The 27,500-nt window shown below is 41.5% G+C and overlaps 1 protein-coding gene across 1 annotated transcript in view; it reads right to left on the bottom strand.

Annotated features, from left to right (window-relative positions):
* The window catches only part of Tmlh (Trimethyllysine hydroxylase), a 184,889-nt gene that overhangs the window by 103,521 nt on the left and 53,868 nt on the right, over positions 1–27,500 (bottom strand). Inside the window, exons 2-3 of the mRNA XM_068348137.1 lie at positions 23,180–23,226; positions 22,719–22,934 (exon numbers count right to left, since the gene is read on the bottom strand). Coding sequence (XP_068204238.1) covers positions 22,719–22,934; positions 23,180–23,226 — 263 coding nt within the window. The remainder of the gene's footprint in view (positions 1–22,718; positions 22,935–23,179; positions 23,227–27,500) is intronic.

The following is a 27,500-nucleotide window of genomic DNA, read 5'->3' as shown; positions in this document are numbered from 1 at the left end:
CTTTCTGTGTCAAATCCTTTAGAATACAATCCTCATTGTTTAGGTTACAGCATAGTGCAAGACTTTCTACAAAGACCACGTGATGGGCTTTGGTGGGGCTGCTGGCTTGAGTCTAGCGCATGCTTTCGGGATCTCATTAAAGATTTCACCTGGGAGGTCCACCTCAAAATCATATAGAAGTGGTCTAGCAAGGGCCGATTTAAGAGAAATAATTGTAGTAGAGGCCAGACCTTGTTCGTGGAGGTGTATGAAGAATGCAAGACAGAAATCTATCAATATCTCTGTCGGTTTCCCTGCTTTCACAAAGGACACCCATTTCTTCCATGACGATTCAAATTGCTCCTAGTCGAACTTGACTTGTACTCCTCGATGAAGTCAACTTTATCCTTCGAGATTCCAAATTTTTTGTTCGCTGCTAAGGTGAGAAAATCATGAGATGTAGGTTGTTGGTTCTCGAGGTCGAAGCGTAGACAGTCGACTTCTGGACCAGTTGAGATAGCACTGGATTCGGTAGAGGAAACAGCTTCAGTTTCAACTCTAGGACTAGAGAGAACCAATTGCTTTTGGGCCACTTGGGGGCTACTACTGCTGCTGTCCTTCTGAAGGATCTTAGCTTGTCGAGGATTCTTAGTAGGAAATTGGTTGGAGGAAACCGCCGGTAAATGCGATTCCACCTGTTCCAGTTGAGGCACTTGGCATCCATCACTTCTGCTTGAGGGGCCATGTAAAGGGCTACGTAACGAGATAATTTCTTGTTGTCGCTCGTTGCGAAGAGGTCGATTTGCAGTTCTAGGACTTTTTCCGAGATGAAGGAGAATGAGTCTGCGTCTAGGGACCATTTTGTCTCGATCGGCTTTCGCCTGGATAGAGCATCCACCGTCACATTGCGGAACCCTTGTAGAAGAACTATTGATAGGTGCCATCCCTTCCTCCTTGCCAGGTAGAAGATGGCTAGCATCACATGGTTGATGTGGCGTGATCTCGAGCCTTGTCGATTTAGACACTTTACTATCACCTCGTTGTCCAGGACCAATCTGATGTGGATTGATCTTTCATATCAAAATGTTGATATGAAATGTTTTGAACTGGTGCGACCAATTCCCATGCATTTTTTTGTTGTGAGAATGACCTCCCCATCCTTCCAAGGAGGCATCCGTGTGTATCACCACTGATGGTTGCGGTGGTTGCTGGGGAATTGTCCATGCTAGGCTTCAGGCTGTTGACCACGGCCTTAATTGCATGCGCAGCAAGGCCGGGGTCAGCCTTAGTTAATCTCTTCGAGCGTTAGATGCGTATTTCCTCCAGATTCCTGACGCAACTTTTAGACGTGCCTTTAGCACAGGGTCTGTCACTGCTGCAAACTGGAGAAAGCCCCTTAGTCTTTCTTGTTGGCGTCTTGAAATCCTCTTGTGACGGATTAGTCTCTTAACAGATCCCGCTATTTCTCTCCTCTTTTTGAATGGAATGGAGAGGTGGTGTGACTTTAAGTTCCATTGGATTCCTAGCCACTGGACCTGTTGAGCTGGAGTGAGACGAGACTTCTTGCGGTTGATCTGGAAGCCCAGGTGTTCCAAAAACCGGATCACTCTGTTGGCTGCTTGCAGCCAAGGAGTTTTGGATGCTACCCATACCAACCAGTTGTCTAGATATGCTACCACTTGAACTCCTTCGGTGCATTAGCTGTTGGACGATTGTGTCTGCTAGCTTCGTGAATATCCTTGGAGCTGTGTTCAGTCCAAAGGGCATTGCTCTGAAGACAAACTTCTTCTTCTGTAGTTGGACTCCTAGGTACCAGGAGAAAAGGCGACTCATCGGGAGATGCCAGTAAGCATCTGCTAGGTCTATTGAGACCGTGTATGCCCCTTTTGGTAGAAGGGTCTTTATGTGTTGCAAAGTAAGCATCCAGAACTTGTTGTTCTCGATGAGCTTGTTGAGTGGAGACAAGTCTAGAATGACTCTGAGTTTGTCTGAGTCTTTCTTGTGAACACAAAACAGCCTTCCCTTGAACTTGATGAACTTTGCTTACTTTATCACCTTCTTGTTCAAGAGTTCTGAGGTATATTCTTCCAACAAGGGGGTTGGAGTGTTGGAAAAATTCTGGAAAACAGGGTGGAGTTCTGCTCCATTTCCACCCTAGTCCATTCTTGATCAGGCTGTGGCCCAGGGATCAAAGGTCCAGTAATCCTGAAAGTGATGTAGTCTGCCCCTACCTGGAACCCCTCATTGCTTGGGGGGTCCTGCGGATTTATTTCCGCGACCACGTCCTCCTCGGCCCCGAGAGAAGTTACCTCCTAGAGAACTTCTCTTAGGACCTTTTCCTTTCTGACTGAGGTGAAAGGAAGTCGACTGCCTCTTAAAGGTAGGGTTAAATACTGGTGACTGGGCTACCAGTTGTTGAGGGGACCATCTGGAAGGTGTTCTGAGGCATTGTGGTCATAGTCATGGTGGGGAGTTGTGTAGGTCTTCGTGGTCTCTTCGCCCTTTTGTTCTTGGGCTGAGGACCTCCTTACAAGGAAGATTTCCTTTTTGAGGACATGACCCACTTTTGGAAAAGGTTCCTGTTCTCCGTGGTTGCTCTCGCAATGACCTCTTGGACCAGTTCCTGTGGGAAAAGGTCTTTACCCCAGATACTTGAGGTAATCAGCTTCCTTGGTTCATGTCTGATGGTTGCTGAAGCCAAGACGAACTCTCTACAAGCTCTCCTCGTTCTGAGGAAAGCGTATAGGTGTTTCACAAGGGTACCCATGTGAGATTTAGCCAGGAAGAGGAACATTTCTGGGGCATTATGTTGACCTGCACTCATTTCCAGGCAGTTCTGATGAGAGAGGAAAGCCGCAAGTCTCTCTTTCGACTCCTGTTCTTTCCTCGGAAGATGGTCTGGCAACTTCGGAAGGTTCTCATTGAACTGTTGTCCTGCTATCTCTGGGTCTAATTTAGAGACGGAGAGGGTTAGGTAGACATCCTTCCACTTCTCCTCGCAGGTAGGCAGTACTAGAGAGAATGGCTTGCATTCCTCTATGGTAAGACATGGTTTTCCCTCATCGACTGCCTTGACGGCAAAGTCTAGTGCTTTCTCCGTAAAGGGGAAAGAGATGGAGGAAGGAGCAAGAAAGGTGGGGTGCTTCTTGCTCAGTGCTGATACTTTGGAGTTGGTATATCTGGCTCCCTTCAAGGCCTTCAGGGGGATGGCTTGCACCTGCTCGTGATCAAACACGATGACCTCTTGGGGAACTGTTTCTTTTTGGGTCGCATTCTCATCCCGCAGTCTCACATAGCAATCTGGATAGGGCGAAAAGTTAGGCAAGAACTCAAGGTCTTAAATTTGCCTGGTTCCCAAATTCTCGGAAACGAACAGTTTCCCATTCATCATTAGCATATGCTCTGCTTACCTCCAGGGATTGGTTTCAGAGCAATGAGGGAGATCAGACATTCTAAGAGGCTTCTTGGAGATGCCCTTGGTAGTTCTGAGGCGGTTCATCTTCTCCTGCAACAACCTTTGCTGCTGCTTAATCAATTCCCGCATCGTCTCCTGTTCCCGTTGGAATGACTCCATCATTCGTTAAAAAGATGTCAGAATCTCTTCGCTTGCGTTAACCTGGTTAACAGGTTGTGGAGTTGGGGCCGAGGACGTTGACGGAAGAGGTTGGTATGCCGTCACAGCAAACTGAGGGTCGTCTGTTGCCGTTGACAACGATCCTTCTTCCTCTACTCGGGGAGGGTCCACGTTCTCTTCAGGGCCACCTTGTAGTAGGTCCTGTTTGGTGTCGGTGGACACTTCTGACATCTTCTCTTGGTGGATGTCCATGCCTTCTAGGGCCTTGTTGATGTCCGAGTCAATCTTCAGTTGAACGAAGGGGAACCGGAGCTGTTCCTGGGACACCACCACACTCAGCAGAGCCTAGGGGAACAGTAGGCACCTCAGGGAGTCATTGGGCAGGTATGGTCAGGGAGAGTTCTTTTGGAACCCTCTTACCCATTTGCGAAGGGTGTCCCTCGCTGTATCCCTAGTCTCTAGGGTAACTAGGGGGCTTCGCCTAAGCCGTTGGCCAGCAGGGTTGACCAAGTGGGGCAACCCTTCGGGTCCCAATACTTTAGGACTCCTATGGCGACGCAGCAGGGACATGAGTCCTGCACATCGTGTGGCCACAGAAGTCTTTCCCCTTGTGGTTGCAGAACATCAATCTGCACTTCCCCATAGGGTCTCCCTGTAAAGGAAAAATACTAATGAGTATTTTTGTTTTTTATATCAGTGATATGAAAGCATACAGTTTATGATGACAATAGTAATCACTATTGTTTATGGTAGCTTAGGATAGTAAGATTGAAAGGAAATAGAAAGGACACATATCTGTATTTCCTCTCCCAGGCGATTGCTGAGACCTCCGTCAGTATTAATATTCAGTTTCCCTGATAGGGAGGATACAAGGAAAAGAAACTCTAGCAACTAGAGTTAGAGTTAGTAAATAGCTTATGCTAACATTCTCCACCTGTAGTATTGTATTAATACCTTCGGGTATTGTAAGTCCCTGATGATCAAGGAAAACTATCTGGGTGTTGAGGGAATACTCAGCTTCAACAGAATATCATGGTCTCAACAATCGTCCGTGATAGGAAACACAGAGTAGGGTAGAAAACATACTGTATAGTTGTATACAGTAGTTTGCCGGCAGTCACTGCCATTATTGGGTTAGTATCTGACGGTGCTAACCGAAAGAGAAAGAGAAAGATTAAGGAAGGAGAATTTCCTACTATTAGTGTAGGGGGACTATAAGTCCATCTACTGTCTCCTTAACAGAATGAAAGTTCCAATGGAAGGGGAAGAATCTATCAGATTCTGGCTCCCACCCATCCACAGAAGACCTATCGCCGGCAATGAAGTCGGCGGCAAGGAATTTGGATGGCAGCTCAAGAGAGAGCTGAGGACTTTCCAACGTATGTTAGGTTTTCCACCGAAAGCCGTCAGAAGACGTCTCAATTTTACCGCAATAGGGGGAAGGTGGCAGAGACGCCGGAACTAACTGCCGCCGGCAGGATACCAGCCGGTAACGCAGTCATCCTAGCAAGCCGGGATGACTGTCAGAATACCGGTGAAAGAATTTTGTCATCACTAAAGGACAGAGGGGGGAGGGGTGAGGGTCTTACAGTTCAATGATATCAGAGGTGGCGGCAGGTATGCTGCCTTCCTCAAACAATGAGCTGGGGAAGCATGGCTTCCTGTGCTGACGACATTGTCGACAGCTAGACAAGGGCCCCCTGAGTATGTCACTATCTGAATCAAAGCCGGAGGTAGAAAGAACATGGTTCTATTCAACGGCGATGAAGAGAGACAGTGGCTGCCACCTATGACGGCAGCATAACTCAGGGAGGGAGGGAGGAAGGGTTTAGTCTCTTCTCTCAGAGAGAGAATAATTATCGTAGCTTGTCTATAGATTCTAGAGAATCTAACATCTCATTCGAATTGAGAAGAAATGATAAGGGTGAGGCTAAACAAGGGGAATTACTTTACTAACGTATATATGAGCAAGAGTAGCCTTGCTCTGGTAGGAGCCCCGGCAAAGGTAATCGGTACCACCGGGGTTCCCGCCCGCATACGAAAAGTAAAGTCACATAATAGAGAATGAATAATTATCATGTATGCAATATCACATCTTGTATAACTTACCTAACTAGCTAAAATAATAGCTTAACCCTGGATAGGTACGCTCCTCGGACACCCCTTTAAGGGTATACTCGGACGCGAACGACCCCGACGCCAAAAAAAATTCTTGAAAAATCAGTTTTTGCAGTAACCTCCTTTTTTCTTTTGCCAAAAAAAAACTTCAATGAATGCTTAAAACAACTGTAAAGATAAATACTACTCATCTGCAGAAAAACTATTTATTATAAATATTTTAAAAAATTAAGTAGAAAAAAAAGACCTGACATAAAAATTCATAAAAAAAAAGTTTATACATATATACACAAATCCTTTTAGGAAATGATTCTTGAATGTTTAGGACACATCTTTATGTATTTTGGATGAAGTCAGACCCATGGAGGTGAAGATCTGAAATGAGAAAAAAAGGGTAACTTTTTTTGGCCAAAAAAATTTGTCCAAATTTCATGAATTTTTTTGGGTACCCAAATGAAATAGGAAGTGGCTAATTTTTTTAGGGAATAAACATATGTTATCCTAAAATAGAAATATGTAAAAAAAATCTTCATTATTTTGTAAATTACATTTATATCAGGGGCCATATCTAAAGGTAATTTTTTGAGTACTAAGAAATTTCGTAAAAAAATACATATATTTAATATATAATATGATATTTATGCAGGTAAAAATATACCAAAATATCACAAATTCTATAGGGAACAAGAATATATATAGATAGGGCAGCTTACGCTTCGGATATGTCCACAAAATGGCCGCCAACCACACTGACTCAGACTCCCTAATCTGCCACTTGAAATGTAGGAAGGGTATGTCAATTTCAAGGTGTTATTTACTAGTCTAATTATTATTGGATATGCATAAAAATTGTATGGTGGGTTGCTGGATAATTGTCGATTATTTTACGACTATAAAATTAAAATTCTGACCCAAAAAAATTTTTTTGAAGGGAAATAAAATCGAAAAAAAAAAAAATGTAAAACAATATAATATTTTAGCTAAAAAAATTTGATGATATTCAATCAAAAAAAAAGTAAACAAAATTTTCCGACAAATAAACATCTAGAGGAATCATTACTCTGTGATAGTTCCTTAGTACGTAGTAATTTTGAAAGAATTGGGAAAAAACGAAAAAATGGCAATCACCGGAAAATCGAACACATACCTATATATACGCCATATCTGGCTAAAAAAAAAGATAGGCATGGGTAGCCAGATCATCTAGAAACACTTTCCAACACTATAAAAATATAAGTTTTGCGACACTACTTGCCAATTCCTTACGGTAACATGACTAAGCAAAAAAATGCAAAACAAATAAAAAGGGGCACTCGCGGAAAAATGGCTAACATTCTAATACACGGCATTTCAGAAAAAAAAAAATTCAGCCACGTGCTAGGCAAACCATCAAGGCACATTTTCCGACAAATAAACATCTAAATGAATAATTACTCTGTGATAGTTCCTTAGTACGTAGTAATTTTGAAAGAAATGGGAAAAAACGAAAAAATGGCAATCACAGGAAAATCGAACACATACCTATATATACGCCATATCTGGCTAAAAAAAGAAGATAGGCATGGGTAGCCAGATCATCTAGAAACACTTTCCAACACTATAAAATTATAAGTTTTGCGACACTACTTGCCAATTCCTTACGGTAACATGACTAAGCAAAAAAATGCAAAACAAATAAAAAGGGGCACTCGTGGAAAAATGGCCATTCTAATATACGGCATTTCAGAAAAAAAAAATTTCAGCCACGTGCTAGGCAAACCATCAAGGCACATTTTCCGACAAATAAACATATAAATGAAATATTACTCTGTGATAGTTCCTTAGTACGTAGTAATTTTGAAAGAAATGGGTAAAAAACGAAAAAATGGCAATCACAGGAAAATCGAACACATACTTATATATACGCCATATCTGGCTAAAAAAAAAAATAGGCATGGGTAGCCAGATCATCTAGAAACACTTTCCAACACTATAAAAATATAAGTTTTGCGACACTACTTGCCAATTCCTTACGGTAACATGACTAAGCAAAAAAATGCAAAACAAATAAAAAGGGGCACTCGCGGAAAAATGCCCAACATTCTAATATACGGCATCTCAGATAAAAAAAAAGACATGCACGTGTTAGCCCAACCATCAAGGCACACTTTCTAACACATAAACATGAAAAAAAATCAATAATATACGGCAATTCCTTACTACGTAGTAAATTTTTACAAATATTGAAAAAAAAACAGAAATTGGCAACCGCAGTTAAATACCCAATATACCAATAACTACGTCGTATCTGACAAAAACAAAATCACGCATGGGTAGCCAGATCATCTAGACACACTTTCCAACACTAAAAAAGCAAAAGTTTTACGATACTATTTCGCAATATCTTACGGAAAAATGACTTGGCAAAAAAATGAAAGAAAATTAAAAAGGGACACTCGCGGTAAAATGCCCGACATTCTAATATACGGCATCTCAGATAAAAAAAAAAGACATGCACGTGTTAGCCCAACCATCAAGGCACACTTTCTAACACATAAACATGAAAAAAAAAATGAATAATATACGGCAATTCCTTACTACGTAGTAATTTTTACAAATATTGAAAAAAAACAGAAATTGGTAACCGCAGTTAAATACCCAATATACCAATAACTACGTCGTATCTGACAAAAACAAAGTCATGCATGGGTAGCCAGATCATCTAGACACACTTTCCAACACTAAACAAGCAAAAGTTTTACGACCCTATTTGGCAATATCTTACGGAAAAATGACTTGGCAAAAAAATGAAAAAAAATGAAAAAGGGGCACTCGCGGTAAAATGGTCCTCGTGGTGATGAACGACATTTTAACTAAAAAAATAATCATGCACATGGTAGCCAAACAATCCACCAAGACTTTCCACAACTGATAACCTATACAAGTTGCACCATTCTACGACAATTTCATAATACGTAATAACTTTGATAATTATGCAAACTACCTTAGAAGGGTAAACTCGGTCGCGCTCGACCCCGACGCGTCTCAGAAATCGGGGAAGGAGTACAGCTACAGCAATGCACATCTGGACACTACTAGAGCGTGTAGGGGAGACACCTCCTGCAGGTCGATCACCCACAAATTCAGTCACGGGGGTGAGTCACGTGAGAAAAACCTGTTTTTTTTTTGACGCTCGGGGTCGCAAACGACCCATCGTACCTATCCAGGGTTAAAAGTGGTAACTGTTGCCCTACTATATAAATAATATGCAATAATATAACGGGCGACAGCAGTCATAAAATGGCTGCCTCTGGTCTCGGCAATGCTCACCCAAACACACTTAAAGTATTGAAATTTAACAGGGAAAAGGAGACTAAAATTATACACAGGAAAAAATTAATACTCAAATTTCCAAATGACAAAGATACTGGGGATTGCATGCTGAAAATTCCGAAAAACTAGTAAAAAACACCGGGCTAAGGGAGCACAACACTCTTGTCAGGCTACTAGAATAAGAATGGCGTCACAGTAGTAGTAGGGAAGGAGGTCCACCGGGTACCTATAACGGTACCCCTTTCTTTCGCCACTCTTCCCCCTTACATCGAAGCGTTAAATCTATTCGGGGTGAAGATTGCTATGTGTCGTATCTAGAATACGTCCCCTGATATTATGCGATATCCTTTATTGGATACTCGCGCCAGGAGTTAGAATCCTGGAGACCTTTGGTTTAATTCTCTGGGAGTATCACTGTAGTAAACATCCCTCAGAAGGTTACCTATAGGAACCCTTCCATCAGGACGACATGGCCTGAGCCCAAAAAATATATTATACTATAGCTTGTGACTGGGAACTAAACATATAATATCATATATACTGTGACAGGCAAGTTAATCAACCTCTCGAATTCCTAACTTACTTCTTTGCTCTTGCGTTAAAACTTTTACACTTTAAAACATTAATACATGAATTCTGAGACAGTTAAATAACTTCTAGACAGCAATATATAAAACACTGATTATTAAAAGGTCTCTTAACTACACTCAAACTAAACTGGGTAATTACTCTCAAGTAGTATTTATGACTTACTATGGTTCTTAACAGGATACAAGCAGAATCTGACTTTAAAAAAATGGTGATTGGAAATAATAGACTCTTTAAAAAATAAATATATTCCATATAAATTACAACACTTTGAAAGAATTTACATAATAACTAAATAAGTCTCTCAAAAAATCTTAAGACTGAACAAATCTTAGATTAAGACAAAAAAGTTACAATCTATAAATTATATATTAATTTGACTTGAATTATAATATCTGAATAATCCTTAGATTAAGAAAAGAAATAATCCAATGTAAATTATACAAAAGCCTGAAATTAAATCTGAAAGATACAATATACAAGTTTCATACTTAATGAAAATAGATAACCAGATCACGATACAAAATCTATCCTTCCTACAGGGTCATTTACAAAAACTCTACAAATTGCCAAAACTCACCCTAATACAATGAATTCAAAATCACCATTTCCTCTTATGTATCTTTTCGATACACGATTTGCTTTGGGGCACAGAGTCACTTAGGAGAGGACACACTAAACGTACTGAACTCCTTCAAAAACAATACACTGGGTTGCGTGCGAGAGTGAGATATGTGAGGAGGACTGTCTTCAGGCTACAATTCTCTATCTCTCTCTGAATCTGTAACCTGTGTGTCCCCTTTTTTTTATAAAACCTAACTGCTTGTTCCAGAAGATTCCAAAGGATTTGGGAAGCGTGGGAGCCGAGCAAGGCATCTAAATTGCCAAGTAATGCTCTCCCGAACGCTGTATTCACGCCACACTAGACCGCTCTCTCAGTTAGCTAGGTCCGCCCACTCTTTGTCTCCCAAATAAATAAAAGATAACATCAACATCCTATCACTAAGCTCCTTGCAAAATTTCTAAAGCAAGTGTACAGAATTTGCCAAAGCATATGTTACTGAGCATTCTCTCTCAAACATGATGCAATATCTCATAAAATATAAAAGAACATTACCTAAGCCCTTGTTCATAACTAAACATGAATCCCACTACACTCTCAAATAGTTTACATAAGACTTTGTAGCAAAATTACGTGAAATAAAAAGTTGATTCTTTGAAATAACATAAATTTACATATACTGACTCGAATAAACAATACAATGAAATTAACCACAAAGTTCTTGTGTAATTTACAAATAAATCTTGCATCTACACAAGAGGAGCTCATTTTATGGGCTGTCTAATTCATCTCTTCAATGCATATATGAAAACAATATAAAATACAAATAAAATCATTAATAAACTGCAGTATTTACTCTACACTAGACTAACTTTGTAAGAATATATATATATATATATATATATATATATATATATATATATATATATATATATATATATATATATATATATATATATATATATATTACTATTATCATTATCATTATTACGGCTGGCGAATTACATAAACTCCCGAGCTCCAAACTCACCTGAATATTTTACATAAATCTGTTACACTTGAAAAATACCTGAGCTTTGAGAATAATATGCAACTCCCAGATGGCCATATATATGGACACTGAATATTCAAAGGTCCCTTACGTTACACTCAAAACAAAACTGGGTGGTTATTTATGTGAACTATTAAAAAATCAACCTCTTACTATGGTTCTTGGTCAGGGAATTGAAAGAAATACTGAGAAAAATATTGGTGATCGAAATAATACACACTTTACAAAAATAAATATATTCTATAAAAAGTTAAAAAAATCCAAGGAATTAACACCGAAAATGAATAACTTGAAATATATCTCAACAAGACCTTAGACTAAGACAAGAAAACGTTACTCTATGAAAATTATACAAACACTTGTTTCACTGTAATTAATTTAAGAAAATTTTTAATTCTGATGATTACTAAAAAGAGTTAACGAAAGCACTTTTATGAACATACAATACTGCAATTTAAATATATGTAACAGTTACACTTACGTCTTTTGGTTCACACAAGGTTACATAACAGTTAAGAAAAATTAATACACTTCACTATTTACCCTAATCTCACAGGGCCAATTAAAAAAATTTATGTCAGAATGTACTTACATTAATACAACACACTTGAATTAACATACAATAAATTTCATCAACTTTCGAACAACACTATATGTGATATACACTGGGTAAAAAACTTATTCATGTTTGAGAGGATACACACTCGACAGGAGAGCGGGCAAGCAAACTTTGGCTCTTTCAAAGGGATAGGTTGGATCTCTTCTGCTACCTATACATTGCAGATGGCTATACATATGGATTTCATTATTCCAGAACCTTCCAGTTTGGCCTGCACGAAGGGGGGGGGGGACATGGTATAGCGGCGTAAGATTGCCAGCGTAGTAATTTGAAGAAGGGGTACTAACCTTGCTTGCGAGGCAACCCTCTCTCAGCTAACTCTGCCCATCTAGGCCTACCTCACGTGACAATAAGAAAAAAAATTAAACTAATTCGAGAATTTTCATGCACTTTCTAACTAAGACTTCATAACAAAACTACATGAAATAGAAATTGAATTCTTAAAGATAGCGTAAATTTACATATAATGAATTGAATAAAAATACAATTAAATGAATGACGAAAATCTTATATAATTTACATACATTTACTTAAACCTAAATGAGTGGAACTTTCCTTACGAACTAGCTATACATCGCTTAAATACAAAAATGAAATACATGAATAAAATATTTACTCTGTGCTAGACCAGCTTTGCAGGAAAATATATATATATATATATATATATATATATATATATATATATATATATATATATATATATATATATATATATATATATATATATATATATATATATATATATATATATATATATATATATATATATATATATATATATATTTTTGGGCTCAAGCCATGTCGTCCTGATGGAAGTTACTATAGGGTAGCTTCCTAAGGTATATTACAACTACGGCGATATTCCCAGAGAATTTACCTTAAGGTACCAGAATTCTAACTCCTGGAGCGAGTATCCCTCGTGAAAGGGATATCGCGACATATCAGAGGACATATTCTAGACACGTCACATGGCAATCTACATCCTGGACAGAGATTTCGTCTCGTAGGAGGTGATTGACGAGATACGAATTCGGGAAAGAAAAAGGGGAGCCGCTCCCAAGGCTTCCCTATCCCCCGATTCGTATGCGTGCCTGGCGCCAATCCTGGCGCCATCTGCATTCCTTTTTGCGTAGCTTAACAACTCGGTGTTTTTTCCTGTTTTTCTCGCAAATCTTGGATTTATTCGGCTTTTCATGGCTTCTCCGTCTTCGTTGGCCTCTGATAAGTTGAGTATAGTGTCTGTTATGTATAAATGTAGGCTCTTGGTAAAATTTTGAGTGATTAATAGGATTAATCTTTGATACAAGAGCCGTAGCCTACCAGAGGTGTCCTGGACACTGTCGCTCGCTAGGTATAAATTAGTTAGTCAGAGCGACATTCCTGGTTGTTTTGCTTTAATAAATTTTAGCTATTTAGCTTTACATAGGATTTCCTTTCGTGCTTAGTATTATTTGGCGAAGTATTCGCCATTCTGGCCTACGCTAGGCCATGTAGCCTAGTCGTTTGGTCCTAGTACTCCATGCATGATTTTGGTTTTTCCGAGTGTAATTAAAATTTTATTGAAGCTTTAGGCTATATTTTATACATTTTAGACTGTGTGGAATATTTCAAAGATTGTATACGTGTGAGTTTCGGTGAATTAGGTAATCGATTCTCTTGGGTGCCTAGGCTAATTGCTTATGGAGCCTTAGTATACTTTATCATACTCCCCGGTTGCTTTCTTTTCTTCGGAGAAGGTATGCAATCCCTTTCCCTCTGTTTAAGCCTTGGGCTTATCCCTAAGTGGTTTTTTCCGAATTTATTTTCGATAAAACTATACTAGGGTGTTACTGTACCTTCCTGTTCCTGTAGTTATGGTTCAAGAGGGACAGAACAACAGAGTTTTTAGTCTGAGTCTGTGTTGTCTGGCTTGGGGCAGAGTCCCCCTTGCTGACCTAACACATACAAAGGGAGCTTAGCTCCCTTAGGTCACTACCGAAGGTTTCTGTAGTTATGATTCCTTCTTTTGTAATCGACCAGACTAAGTCCTGTTGCTGTTCTCGGGGGAGGATAAGTTCTTCCCTTGGGAGTAGCAACGCCTTCCTTGCTTTGGTGCTCTGGAAGCTGGCAAGTATTGCTGGCCTTTCCCCTTAGATCTCCCTTAGGCTAAGATAAGTTTCTTGGCTGCAGGTGATCTGTCACTAAAGCAAGGTTGGCAGGACCCTCTTGTCCCTTCCCCCTCTATCTCCGTAATGGCCTAGCCATTACTGTACTGTACCTTGCCGGCCGGCAGAGCTGGCCGGCAGGGGTCTTACAGTACTGTACGTCGTTCTACTTCTGGACCTAGTATAGGTTGGGATGTGGAATTGACTCAGCCCATTGCCGGCCGGCAGAGCTGCTGGCCGGCAAGGGTCTTATGTTTTCGAGTGCTGCCCGGACCTCTCTTGGTCCCTCATCCATGCCTGCCGGCAGAGCCGGACGGCATTGGTCAAGGAAGCCTGAATTAGTTTCTCCCCTTCCTTATATGCACTCTTTCGGTTGCCGGGCTTGGGGGTTGTGTACACTCTTATCCCGGCATCCATTCTATTTTCTTCTAGTGCTGTACTTGTCCCGGCTGCCGGCCTATGAGGCCGGCAGCCGGGCAGGTGTAGTCTTCTGGTTCTTTTGCTGCCGGCTGGCATCGGTCTTGTACCTTTGCCGGCTGGCTTATGTCAGTCCTTGTCTGCCGGTCACCAAGAGTGTGGCCGGCAGCTGGGTACTACCTTGTGTAGTTGCTGGCCGGCAGCCATTGCCGGCCAACACTGGCTGTTTCCGGCCGGCAGTTGCTGCCGACCGGCACAGGCATTTGAACCAGAGTGCTGCCACCCTATAGCTGTTAAGTAGTATACTTTAAAGCTAGTTGTGGTGTGTGCCGGCCGGCAAAGGCAGGCCGGCACACATCCTCCTATACTGTACTAGTATTCTTCTGTATAGCATATACAGTAAGAAGAAAACTATAGTAAAGGTTTAGGTACAGCACAGTATCTTCTAACACTATTGTGTTTTCTTGCACAGCCCTTTGCTGTTGCCCTCAGATAGGAAGCTGAGTTCTTCCCTGTCTATTATCCAGGATTTTAAAATCATTGCTTAGGTGTAAGCTCCACCTGTTTCCTCCGGAAACCTTGCATTGGTTACTCTAGAAGAGATAAACCATTTTGATTTTATTATCTGGAAGGCTGCAACAATGGGTTGTGAGGGAAACACAAGTGTGTGTCTTTCCTTTATGAATTGTTATGCTATACTATGCATATCCAGTGATACATAGTTCACTTGATACTCATGGAAATTTCTTCTCTTTACAGGAGGACCCTCCGAAGTGCGGAAATGTTTTCTGCAATGTCCGCAGCAAGAACCTCTGCGGACATGAGTGTTGTAGGAGACACGCAGCATGCGCTGTCTCCAAGGATGATCTCCAGTATTGGGACCCTCAGGTATGTACTGTATGCACTAACCTGATTACTGAGGCTTTTGATTCCCCTAGAACGGCGGAATCAAGGGATATAGCAAGGGAAAAGCTTCGTACTTGGGTAAGGGGCTTCAAGAAGAACACCTCTGGCCCTTATCTTCCAAGTGAGAAGATGAGGGCGTATCTTTTTCCCCAGGCATCAGCTGAGGCAGTGATTCCCCAGCCTCAAGAGGAGATCCCTCAAGATCAAGTCCAGGTGGACGTGGAAGTCGCAGTCGCGATGCAAGACATCCAGTTGGATGACAGGATGTCTGACCTGGACGAACGTTTGGAAGAAGACCTCCTGGCAGAAGGTCAGGATCAAGTTCAAACCCCAGATGTCGTAGAGGATGAGGTCGACGAGGTGTCGGCTACTCCGGTTCAGATGCCGGAGCCTATCCCCTCAACATCGGCTGGTCTCCCAGCAGAACTGGGACAGGCCCTCTCTTCGATTGTTGAAATGATCCAACAAATGCAGAAGGAGAATCAGGAGAAGGCGGCTGCAATGGAACTGCGTATGCAGTCCCTGGCAGAATCACATGGGCCCCGGAAAAGGCTCAATGTGAAAGACCTTCCCATATGCTCAGATGCTAACCCATGGAGGTATGCTGAGCACATGCTGATGACGACTGGAAAGATCTTCATCTCGGATAAGCTGGGTTCAGTTCCCCTAGAGGAGGTAGAATTCTGGCCCAGCAAGGCATCATATCCGGACTGCTATGTCCGGCTGAGAAAAGAACCAGCTTCAAGGGAGGAGACAGAGCCGAAGGAGGTCATTATTATGGACCACGCTAAGGCTCAAGCCCTACTTTCATCCTCGATGAAAGAGAGGGGCTTCTCTAACTCGAAGGTAGCTGCATTGAGCAAGAAGCTCCCTTCTTTTGTGTCCTCTCCTGATAGAGCCTTCCCCTTTTTACAGAAAGGGTTTGCGGCTGTCCTAAAGGCAGTCGAGGCCGGCAAGCCTTGCCCCTCCCTGGAGGAGTGTAAACCCTTGTCGCTGGCCCTGCCTATGGACCACAAAGACTGGAAGGATGTCCATCTGACATTCTCAGTGGGAAAGTTGGAGGCTGATATTGCCGGACGGCAATTCGGCGAGGACCTCCCCAAGCTGTCCGAATCTCTTTTACGAAGAGAGTTCGAGACAAAAGAAAGACTGGCTGCCTCAATGTCTCATCAGACTACTCTTGAGACGATGGCAAGTGACCCTAAGGTCCATGAAATGTTCATGGTAGTGGCTAAGTCTCACCTAGCCACAGTGACGAAGGACCTTTATGGCTTCGTCAAGGCAAGGAGAGCTTGCAGGGAGTTCGTGTTCACCGGGGCTTCGGTGAGACACGAGCCAAGGAAGTTAATCTCCTCCAACATTTGGGTAAAAGACCTTTTCCCTACCGATGTGGTCAAAGAGGTTGTTATTAAGGCCGCCGTGGAGAATAGAAACCTTCTCCAGAAGTGGGGCCTGGCTATCAAAAGAAAATCTTCCCCGGATGAGGGTCCTCAACCAAAGAGGAAGAATATGAGGACTAGGCTACCGTCTCGGCCAGCCAAGCCTTATAGACAGCAACAGCAACTGCAATTGCCATTGCCTCCAGTGCCCCAGATGGTGGCACAAACCCCGACTACTTTTCAGTGGGTACCCCAGGCTGTGCCAGGTCAGTCAACCACATTCACCCCAACATTCGAAGGACAGTCTTCTTCCTTTCGTGCAAAACCTAGAGGAGCAGCCAGAGGCTCGTCTAGGCGCCCCTCAAGGGGAAGGGGATTCAGAGGTGGTCGTGGTCAGGGAGGCAAGACCTCAGGACGGCAGTCCAAGTGAAACGATACCGGTAGGAGGGAGACTGATGAAATTTTGGGATCGCTGGACCTTCGATCCCTGGGCCCAAAGCCTACTCAAGAATGGACTGGGCTGGAGCTGGTACAGCACTCCACCCCCGTGCCTTCGGTTTTTCCAACACTCCACCCCCGTTTTGGAGGAGTACGTTCAAGAACTGTTGGAGAAAAAGGTGATCCGAAAGGTGAAGTCCATCAAATTCCAAGGGAGGCTGTTTTGTGTTCCCAAGAAAGACTCGGAAAAGCTCAGAGTCATTCTGGACTTGTCGCCACTCAACAAGTTCATAGTGAATTGCAAATTCAAGATGCTAACACTGCAACACATAAGGACCTTACTGCCCAAGAGGGCATACTCAGTCTCTATAGACTTGTCAGACGCCTATTGGCACATTCCAATCAGCCGTCGACTCTCCCCCTACCTAGGGTTCAGGCTACAACGGAGACTGTACGCCTTCAGAGCCATGCCATTCGGGCTAAACATAGCCCCAAGGATTTTCACGAAGCTTGCGAGCGCAGCTCTCAAACAATTACGCCTAAAGGGAATTCAGGTAGTAGCTTACCTGGACGACTGGCTGGTGTGGGCAGCATCCGAGACCGAATGCTTGCAAGCTTCCAGTCAGGTGATCCAGTTCCTAGAGTACCTAGGCTTCAAGATCAACAGAAAAAAGTCTCGACTTTCTCCATCCCAAAAGTTCCAGTGGCTGGGAATCCACTGGGACCTTTTGTCACACAGTTTCTCCATCCCGACGAAGAAAAGGAAGGAGATAGCGGGCTCTGTCAAGAGACTTCTAGATTCCGAAAGGATATCAAGACGCGAACAGGAGAGGGTACTAGGCTTTCTCCAGTTTGCTTCAGTGACAGACCCAGTGCTAAGAGCACAGCTAAAGGATGCAACCGGAGTTTGGAGAAGGTATGCATCAAACGCGCGAAGAGACCTGAGAAGACCAGTGCCGCATCGGCTACGTACTCTTCTCAGACCTTGGTCCCAAGCCAGACATCTAAAGAAATCGGTTCTTCTTCAGCCACCTCCCCCGTCGATGACGATTCACTCAGACGCCTCAAAGGAGGGATGGGGAGGTCACTCTCATCGGAAAAAAGTCCAGGGGACTTGGTCCAAGCTATTCAGGACCTTTCATATAAACTTTCTAGAAGCTATGGCAGTGCTCCTTACCTTAAAGAAAGTCTCCCGGCGTCACTCGATCCACATAAGATTGGTGATGGACAGCGAGGTGGTTGTGAGATGCTTGAATCGACAAGGGTCGAGGTCACCACCTCTCAACCAAGTGATGTTAGCCTTTTTCCGATTGGCGGAAAAGAAGAAGTGGTACCTGTCGGCAGTTCACCTTCAAGGAGTCCGCAATGTGACAGCGGACGCTCTATCCAGGTTCACACCGATAGAGTCGGAATGGTCCTTAGACGCAGGATCATTTTCCTTCATTTTGAATCAAGTCCCTGAACTGCAAATAGACCTCTTTGCGACGAAAGACAAGAAGAAGTTGCCCCTGTACGTGTCCCCGTACGAGGACCCCTTAGCGGAAGCAGTGGACGCAATGTCCCTCGACTGGAACAGATGGTCCAGGATTTATCTGTTCCCTCCTCCCAACCTTCTGTTGAGGGTCCTCAACAAACTGAGAGCCTTCAAGGGGGTAGCGGCAATAGTGGCCCACAAGTGGCCGAACAGTATGTGGTTCCCCTTGGCGTTGGAACTACGGATGAAGTTCGTGCCGCTACCACATCCAGTTCTGACCCAGCGAGTCCAGAAGTCGACTGTCTGCGCTTCATTACAGAAAACCCGGACCCTGCAGCTCATGATTTTCTCGCCCTTGCGGTGAGAAAGCGTTTCGGGATTTCGAAAGCCAGCATAGACTTCCTAGAGGAATATAAGTGCAAATCGACTAGAAGGCAATATGAGTCATCTTGGAGAAAATGGGTGGCCTTTGTAAAGGCAAAGAATCCGCAAGAGATCTCAACAGACTTCTGCTTATCTTTCTTCATCCACCTCCATGGCCAAGGGTTGGCAGCTAACACGATTTCAGTGTGTAAATCTGCTTTGAAGAGACCCATTTTATTTGCCTTCCAGATCGACATAGGTAACGAGATCTTTAATAAAGTTCCGAAAGCCTGCGCTAGGCTCAGACCTTCAGCACCTCCAAAGCCCATCTCATGGTCTTTAGACAAAGTTCTTCATTTCGCCTCCCTGTTGAGCAATGAAGAATGTGCGTTAAAGGATTTGACGCAAAAAGTTATTTTCCTATTTGCACTCGCGTCCGGGGCCAGGGTTAGTGAGATCGTAGCCCTCTCGAGAGAGGCAGGTCGTGTTCAGTTCCTGGATGGGGGGGATCTGAACCTGTTTCCGGATCCTACGTTTCTCGCCAAGAATGAGTTACCCACCAACAGGTGGGGTCCCTGGAGAATCTGCCCTCTGAAAGAAGATGCATCTCTATGTCCAGTAGAATGCCTAAAGGTCTATCTTCGTAGAACTTCAGACTTCAAGGGTGGTCAACTATTCAGGGCAGAAACATCAGGCTCAAATTTATCTCTGAATCAACTCAGAGCGAAAATCACATATTTTATTCGCAGAGCGGATCCTGACAGTACACCCGCAGGTCACGATCCGAGGAAAGTTGCCTCATCCCTAAATTTCTTTAATTGTATGGATTTTGAACATCTCCGTTCATACACGGGCTGGAAGTCTTCCAGGGTGTTCTTTCGCCACTATGCGAAGCAAGTAGAGGAACTTAAGAGATCTGTGGTAGCAGTGGGTCGTGTAGTTAACCCTACTGTTTAACTCTGCGAGGAACAGTGGTCTTAATTGGGACGATTAAGTCCAGGGTGAGTGTGTAGGTACATACTGTACTACAAACTAAATGAGGGCACCAAGTGCCCATATAGACTGTTCCTTCTTTCAAAGGTGAACCTAGCATAAGTTCAGACATGTGTGCCGATCGTTTCTAACGCTAATGTGATTGATTTGTAATACAGACTTTTATGACTTGATACCTTGGTATCTTATTAAAGTGGTGTTTAATGGTTTTTCTTTCAGATAAACAAGTTCTGTTTACTATCATACTTATGCTTAAAGTTTTGGGTTATCCTCTTATATATATATATATATATATATATATATATATATATATATATATATATATATATATATATATATATATATATATTTGTTGTTAACCTGTCTGTTTATTATCTGTCAATGAACTTGTTCTTGAGAACCTTGCGTCTCTTTCACCTGTGTCAATTTATTGGTATAATTGAGCATTTTAATTCTATGTATCTTATCTGGGATAATTCTGATAGAATTGTTCTGTTATGCAAGCTATGTTGCATTGGTTTATGTAGTCCCCTAATGGGAGGACTCCGTCCCATAAAGGGACGAGGGCGGTTTTATTAGTTTCTTCCTATGCGGATATAAACCTTTGTCCAATACAAGTATTGTGCGGATTACTGGTCAATATATATTGACGCAATGGTTCTATACAAACTATGCTTTACTTAATATAGGGCGAGACCACTATATTAGCTTACCTGGTATTCATACATAGATATATGTACTCTTCGAGACTTTCCAGAGTCTAGTAGGACTCTTCCCTGTAGGGGGCAGGAAGCTCTAACATAGTTTATAGTTAGTTGAAAAGATGTATAACGGTAACATCTTAGGTCTCTAGGTCTAGTCGACCGGGAAAAAATTACCTCCGGGGAGTACGGCACGTTCTGAGAATCCACAGATACAGTAATGCTCTGGTACACTTCCATCAGGACGACATGGCTTGAGCCCCAAAAACGGATTTTGAGCGAAGCGAAAAATCTATTTTTGGGTGAGATGGCCATGTCGTCCTGATGGACCCGCCCTTGCCTTTCTAAGAAAGGGCTGTAGGACCCCTCCCTACATACAGTATCTGTAGCATCTCGTGTACGCTACAAGGAATACAGATGGCGCCAGGATTGGCGCCAGGCACGCATACGAATCGGGGGATAGGGAAGCCTTGGGAGCGGCTCCCCTTTTTCTTTCCCGAATTCGTATCTCGTCAATCACCTCCTACGAGACGAAATCTCTGTCCAGGATGTAGATTGCCATGTGACGTGTCTAGAATACGTCCTCTGATATGTCGCGATATCCCTTTCACGAGGGATACTCGCTCCAGGAGTTAGAATTCTGGTACCTTAAGGTAAATTCTCTGGGAATATCGCCGTAGTTGTAATATACCCTAGGAAGCTACCCTATAGGAACTTCCATCAGGACGACATGGCCATCTCACCCAAAAATAGATTTTTCGCTTCGCTCAAAATCCGTTATATATATATATATATATAGATATAGATAGATAGATAGATAGATATAGATATGTATATATATGTATATGTATATATATATATATATATATATATATATATATATATATATCAGTATATATATATATATATATATATATATATATATATATATATATATATATGTATGTATATATATATATATATATATATATATATATATATATATATATATATATATATATATAATATATATGTCAAGTTCAATAAGAACCCATACGGGCCCAAGTACTCCGTGTTTGGCTGTAGTGATACATTATAATATATAAATTAAGAAGATTTCTTTTGTAAAACGTATCACAGTATATCTATACCTTACTTCAAATCATAAGCTATTTTTAGGTTGAGACCGGTAAAGGATTTTCTTGTTAGGATTTTACCTTTTGGTTTAGACTAGCTTACTCCTTAAAGCAAAACGTATGAATTTCTTTATGAAGGGCTTGTGAGATTGCCCCTAATTTTTTTTTTCTTTTTTGTGAGTTTGCTCTTAAAACCACAACATATGAATATTGGAAAAATTCGTCAAAATACATAACACGAGAGAGAGAGAGAGAGAGAGAGAGAGAGAGAGAGAGAGAGAGAGAGAGAGAGAGAGAGAGAGAGCAATTCATTTTTCCTTATAAACATAAAATAAGCATACAGGACTCTTACTTTGTTAATTCTTTATTAAAGATAAATATCTAAAGGAAGGTAGAACCATGCATGTATCTATTTATTATCTTCATGTTATAGTTTAGTAGTTGATATAAATGGAAAAACCACACATACATGCTTTAGCTTTGAACCACTCCCTCGCATATACATCATTATTACTACTAGCTAAGCAACAACCCTAGTTGGAAAACCAGGATGCTATAGGCCCAAAGGCTCCAATAGGGAAAATAGCGCAGTGAGGAAAGGAAATAAGGAAATAAATAAATTACTTGAGAAGTAATAAACTATTGAAATAAAATATTTCCAAGAACAGTAACATCAAAATAAATCTTTCATAAATAAACACTTAAAAAAAAAACAAGAGGGAGAGAAATAAGATAGAATAGTGTGTCCAAATGTACCCTCAAGCAAAAGAATTCCAACCCAAGACAGTGGAAGGCCGTGGTACAGAGGCTACTGCACAACCCAAGACTACAGAACAATGTTTTGATTTTGGAGTATCCTTCCCCTGAAAGAGCTGCTCTCTTTACTTTATGAATTATAAACATCCTACAAGAAGACGGGATTTTTATTTATAATAAGAATGCAATGTGTTTTTGATAATCAAATTGCAAGAAAAAAAATACTCACACTGAATTTCAAGGCCATCATTAGTTGTCTTTACAGATGCTGGTCGAATATTTAAGGGAATTTTCTGCATGTCTTGTTTTCTCTGATTGGTTACGTAATTATAACATTCTGGACACCGGCAGTGATCTCGTAGCCATACATAGGATAAGCCAAGAGAGTGCGGCCAGCGATTCACGTGAAGCTCCAATCGTGTGACCGCATCTAAAGCATCTGCAACTGCAGTAAGATAAAAAATAGTTTCGTGGTTAACATTTTATTTCTTTAAGAAAATTTTAACTTATAAAGAATATACAGTATACTGCTGTATAAGATATAGATGTATATAACAACCAATAAATAAGAACTTTACATTACACAGGTACCCCCAATTACGTCTTACATTTCTTAAATCCACTACAAAATTATCATATTACGTTATGGTTTCTTCAAGACAGGTGCAACTAAATCAGTGGTAAACTTACCAATTGGGCGTGGGGCTGGAGCACAATACTCTCGGGAATTAATAATCCTGAAAAATATAGTAATTATTCAGAATAAAATTTGCATTACTCTCCTACTGCAGTACAGTACTTGTAAGCAATTTGTTCTTATTCATAACAAAGAAAGGTACCGGTGTACATTTACGAAACTACAATATCGGGTTAGGGGTAATCACAACATGAGTACAATAATGAGTACACATATGGACTCCTCTCTCCAATCAGTTGATTGTCCTTAGCACTGGAGGAGAGTGGAAGGGGGCCCTCAGCCGTAGAAACTATACGTTCTTGTGGGAATAATCATACAGATACTATAATGTGGATAGATGTTGGACTCCCCTCAAATGAATTGTTGTCCAAAACTGGACAGAATGTAGGGCCCCTCAATATTAAGCAATGACTTGTGACTTAAGGAACACACAATTTACCTTTAGAAAAACTATGCTCATTGTATTCAGCAAGAATTTTTTGCTAAGCAGCGTAGCGCAAATTCTATGACCTCACACATGGAGCCAAAATCTATCGAAATAAAAACATGGCTATTAAAGTGTATACGTACACTACTATAATCTTCTTTCCCACCATTACCCCCATATTAAGGGGTCAGTTGCCTGATTCAACCTCTGTAATGCCTTCTGTCAAAGGCATCCTCTTCTACCAAACCTCTTCTTTCCTCGCCATCCTGCACCCTATCTCTACATTTAATTCTCTGCCTCCTTCTCAATCTTCTTCCCCTAACAGGTTCCTCCCAAGCCCTCCTCACCATTCATCCTCAACACGTGTTCACACCTCAGTCGTGACCGTTTTATCACTTCTGTAATCTTCACCACGCCTGCCATTCATCTTATGTCGTCATTTTTCAATATTCATAGCAGTGATATTCCCACAATCGACCTCATCATACTCATCTCACTTCTCTCAAACTTTACTTCCTCCTTTTTTTCCGATCCATACATTAACACTCGTTTTATTACTGTGCTACAGATCTTGACCTTTAGCTTAATTGGTATTTTCTTATCCCATACCACTCTTAATATAGTATGACTTCTCAAAATCTAAATGTTAAATGCAAAGTCAAAGATTTAAGTAGATCCACTAAAATTTTGCCTGTTGCTATATCACAGCAAAATATGATTGCTATCTTTATCAAAAAATAACAAGACAAGTGAGAAGAGTAGAAACTGAAAATAAGAGAAAAGGGAAAACATTACCCAAAATACCATGCATAGGATATTTATTCCTACATGTATACAATACCTCATCCTTTAATAGGAATAAGCTTTCAGCAAAGCCGGAAATGGTTGTTAGAACTTTATCGAGGGGATAGTTACCCGACCCACCAGAAAGCCACCGAGACTGAGCTCTAACTTTACTTTCAGCTACCAAATATTGCAGACATACTTCCAGTGCCCTCAACTAGCTGTTTTAATATTCTGCTTTTTTCTTTTAGATAATCATGTTTACAGATAATCCTTTGCAAGGATATTTAGAAGGAAGGAGAACTTTCCAGTGGTTTTGCAACAAATGTAACTGTGTGCAGACAGTTTTCTGTGCAAACCTTCCGAGACCTATATATTTGTTTTTGTTAGAAAGCATTCCTGTTTGCTGTTTAGTCCCTTGCTTGTGTGACCAGATGACGATGGCAACATATTCCTAAGGATGATGGCAATCATTTGACTTCAATATACGTCGTCAAAGGAAGAAAGTTTTATTGACAACTAGTGTGAAGCAAAAGGTTGTCCTCCATCTCCTTGCTTTTGGTGTCTTCTCATTGTCAGAAAGGTACTAAGGATGTATCACTGGGTTGTGCCATCTCTTTATGGAGTTCCCAGGACCTCTTCCCCATTGAAGGGTCCTCACTGGCATGAACGACACTTGAAATGAGAACTTCAAGCTCCTCCCCCTCTTCTGCTTCACCTTCATCTCATCAAACAGCCAGTCGAGATAGAAGGGCTATGCCCTTCTTTTTTCCTTTATGGACGAAGAAGCTCAAAGATTGATCAATAGAAATTATGTACAAGTGACTCCTACCATTTCTTTCCTCATGGGAGAGACCGTTCTGCTCCAAAATTCCCCTTGGCTTCCTTCACCAAAGACAAATTAGAGGACGAAATCTCAACGCAGAGGACTTGTGTGTTCAGCCACTCTTATCTATTCATAAGCGCCTCTCATCTGTTCATACGTGCACTCTTACAGCAGCCCGTTCTCATTTGTTTCATGTGCACCACCCCTTCAGAAGTGCATCCAAGTCTGTTCGCACACCCATGAGAGCTCTACTGTGAATGCGACCCTCGAAAGCTTACTTGTGCAAGTGTATGTGCCCCAAACTGTTTGCTCTACCTACTTCTGAAAGTACTACTTCATCTTCTAGTAAGGCCAGAGACTAAAAGAGTTCTACATTTACTATTGCACCCTAGACATATCTGAAGGCTTAACTAAATCACTTCGCATGGGACCCCATGAATACGTTCCAGGAACATACCATAAACTGAACACCTACGTGCTCGATCTCCGCACGCTGGTTCCCCATGAGCAAGAACCATATATGTGCACCAGATTGCCATGCACACATGATATTCTTCCCGAGATCCTACCAAGCTCTAAGACCAGACAAAGACATGGTACCTTATCATTAGTTCTTGCATAGAGATAAAATAGGTGACTTCTCTGTTACTTGAAAAGAACAAGGAAGAAGTCTTCGTAGACGTCCAGGAATAACGATCGATAAGAGTTGCATACATGTGACTCCTACCATTTCCCTTCCTGTGGGATAGACATTGTGGTACTGAGAATGTTCTACTCAGGAAAGGGATCCTAGCAAGTTCTTGCATCATTTGTAAAGTGAGATGGTATGTACTGGGAATGTTCCTTTTCTCTAGTAAATGTAACAGTACATGGTCAGGTGCTTAGACACCTGTACAATGGTAAGTCACTTTGACCTTCACCTAGGAATTGCAGAGAATAGATTTCCAGGTGGTAGGCTAGGTTCCTGTTTGGCAATAGACAGTCATGGCTAGACCTCTATCCTTAACAGGGTATATTATCTGTAAAATATTGCTATTAAAAGTACTAAATTTACATTTATATCCTTCTTCCCCTCACAAGGAGGATGGAAGGACATGCTTCCATCTTAAACATTAGAACAGTTACTCACTATGATAGCTTACCTGCATCAGAGTCCGTTCCAGCAAATAATGGAACGACCATAGTACCCCAAGGGAGTGGTAAGGAAAGAAAAAAATGCAAGATTTTCTTATTTTCACCCAAAAGTTGTTACAGCCACTATCTCAGTCGAGATACTTCTAGCCTTCTGAGACAATTAGGCATACTACGCAACCTGTTCAGCTTCTCCCCACAGGTCCTAGGCAGAATATATTGAAGGTCTTGTGGGTATAATTCCCCTCAGGTAGTGTACTGAGAAAGTTGTCTGGCAATTACAGACATTCACCTTCAACGCTTGAGCCACTAACAGGTTCTTCCAAAAAGTTAGTGTTGCACAAACTCCTCTGACTTCATGAATGTGTGCCTATGCAAGTTTTGCAGGATTCCCTAATGAATGAGGATTATATGCTCTCATTATTGTTTCTTGAAGCCAGAAGGGGATGGTATTTTTAGAGATTTTCTTCTTACACCTGTTTGAAGTAACAGGCAGATTTAGAAGATACAATCTGAAATATTAGTTTTGCTTTAAGTAGAGTCTTAGCGACCTTACAGGACAAATAAGCAAGTCTTTAAGATCATTGGTCACATCCCTAAGGGAAGAGATGGAGAAGATCTTAATTAAACCTTGGATCTTCCACAGTGGGGGTCTGAGTTTTATTCACAAACTCTGAAACAAAGGTAAAGAAGACTTTTCTTCACCCCTCAGAACAACTAATTTTGTAAGATATGCTGTGTACTTTGCCTACTTGCTTCACCAGGTCCATAGAAAGCTTAAACGTTGTCTTTGAAGTCAGGCCTTTAGCTAATGTTTGCCATAAAATTTCGTACGGCAGCCCCTTTAGGGACCTTACAACTACAGTAACATTTCAAGCAGGTGATAGGAGTTCTTATGGAGGGCTTGATTGCTCAAATATCTTTATGAGCATTGACAGTTCCCAGGAGGAGGTGAGATCTAGGCCATCAAGTTCATAGACTTGGCTCAAAGTTAAACGATTGCCTTTCACATATGAGACTGAGAGGAGATTCTCTCAGTAAAGGTAGACAAAAAAGTCCACAATTTGTTGAAGAGAGGCTCCGAACAGAAAAGAACCCCTTCTACGGAACCAATTGCAGAAGAATGCCCACTTTTCATTGTAGACTT

The sequence above is a fragment of the Palaemon carinicauda genome, chromosome 24 (assembly GCF_036898095.1).
Source record: "Palaemon carinicauda isolate YSFRI2023 chromosome 24, ASM3689809v2, whole genome shotgun sequence".
Lineage (NCBI taxonomy): Eukaryota > Metazoa > Arthropoda > Malacostraca > Decapoda > Palaemonidae > Palaemon > Palaemon carinicauda.
This window is presented reverse-complemented; position numbering and strand designations above follow the sequence as displayed.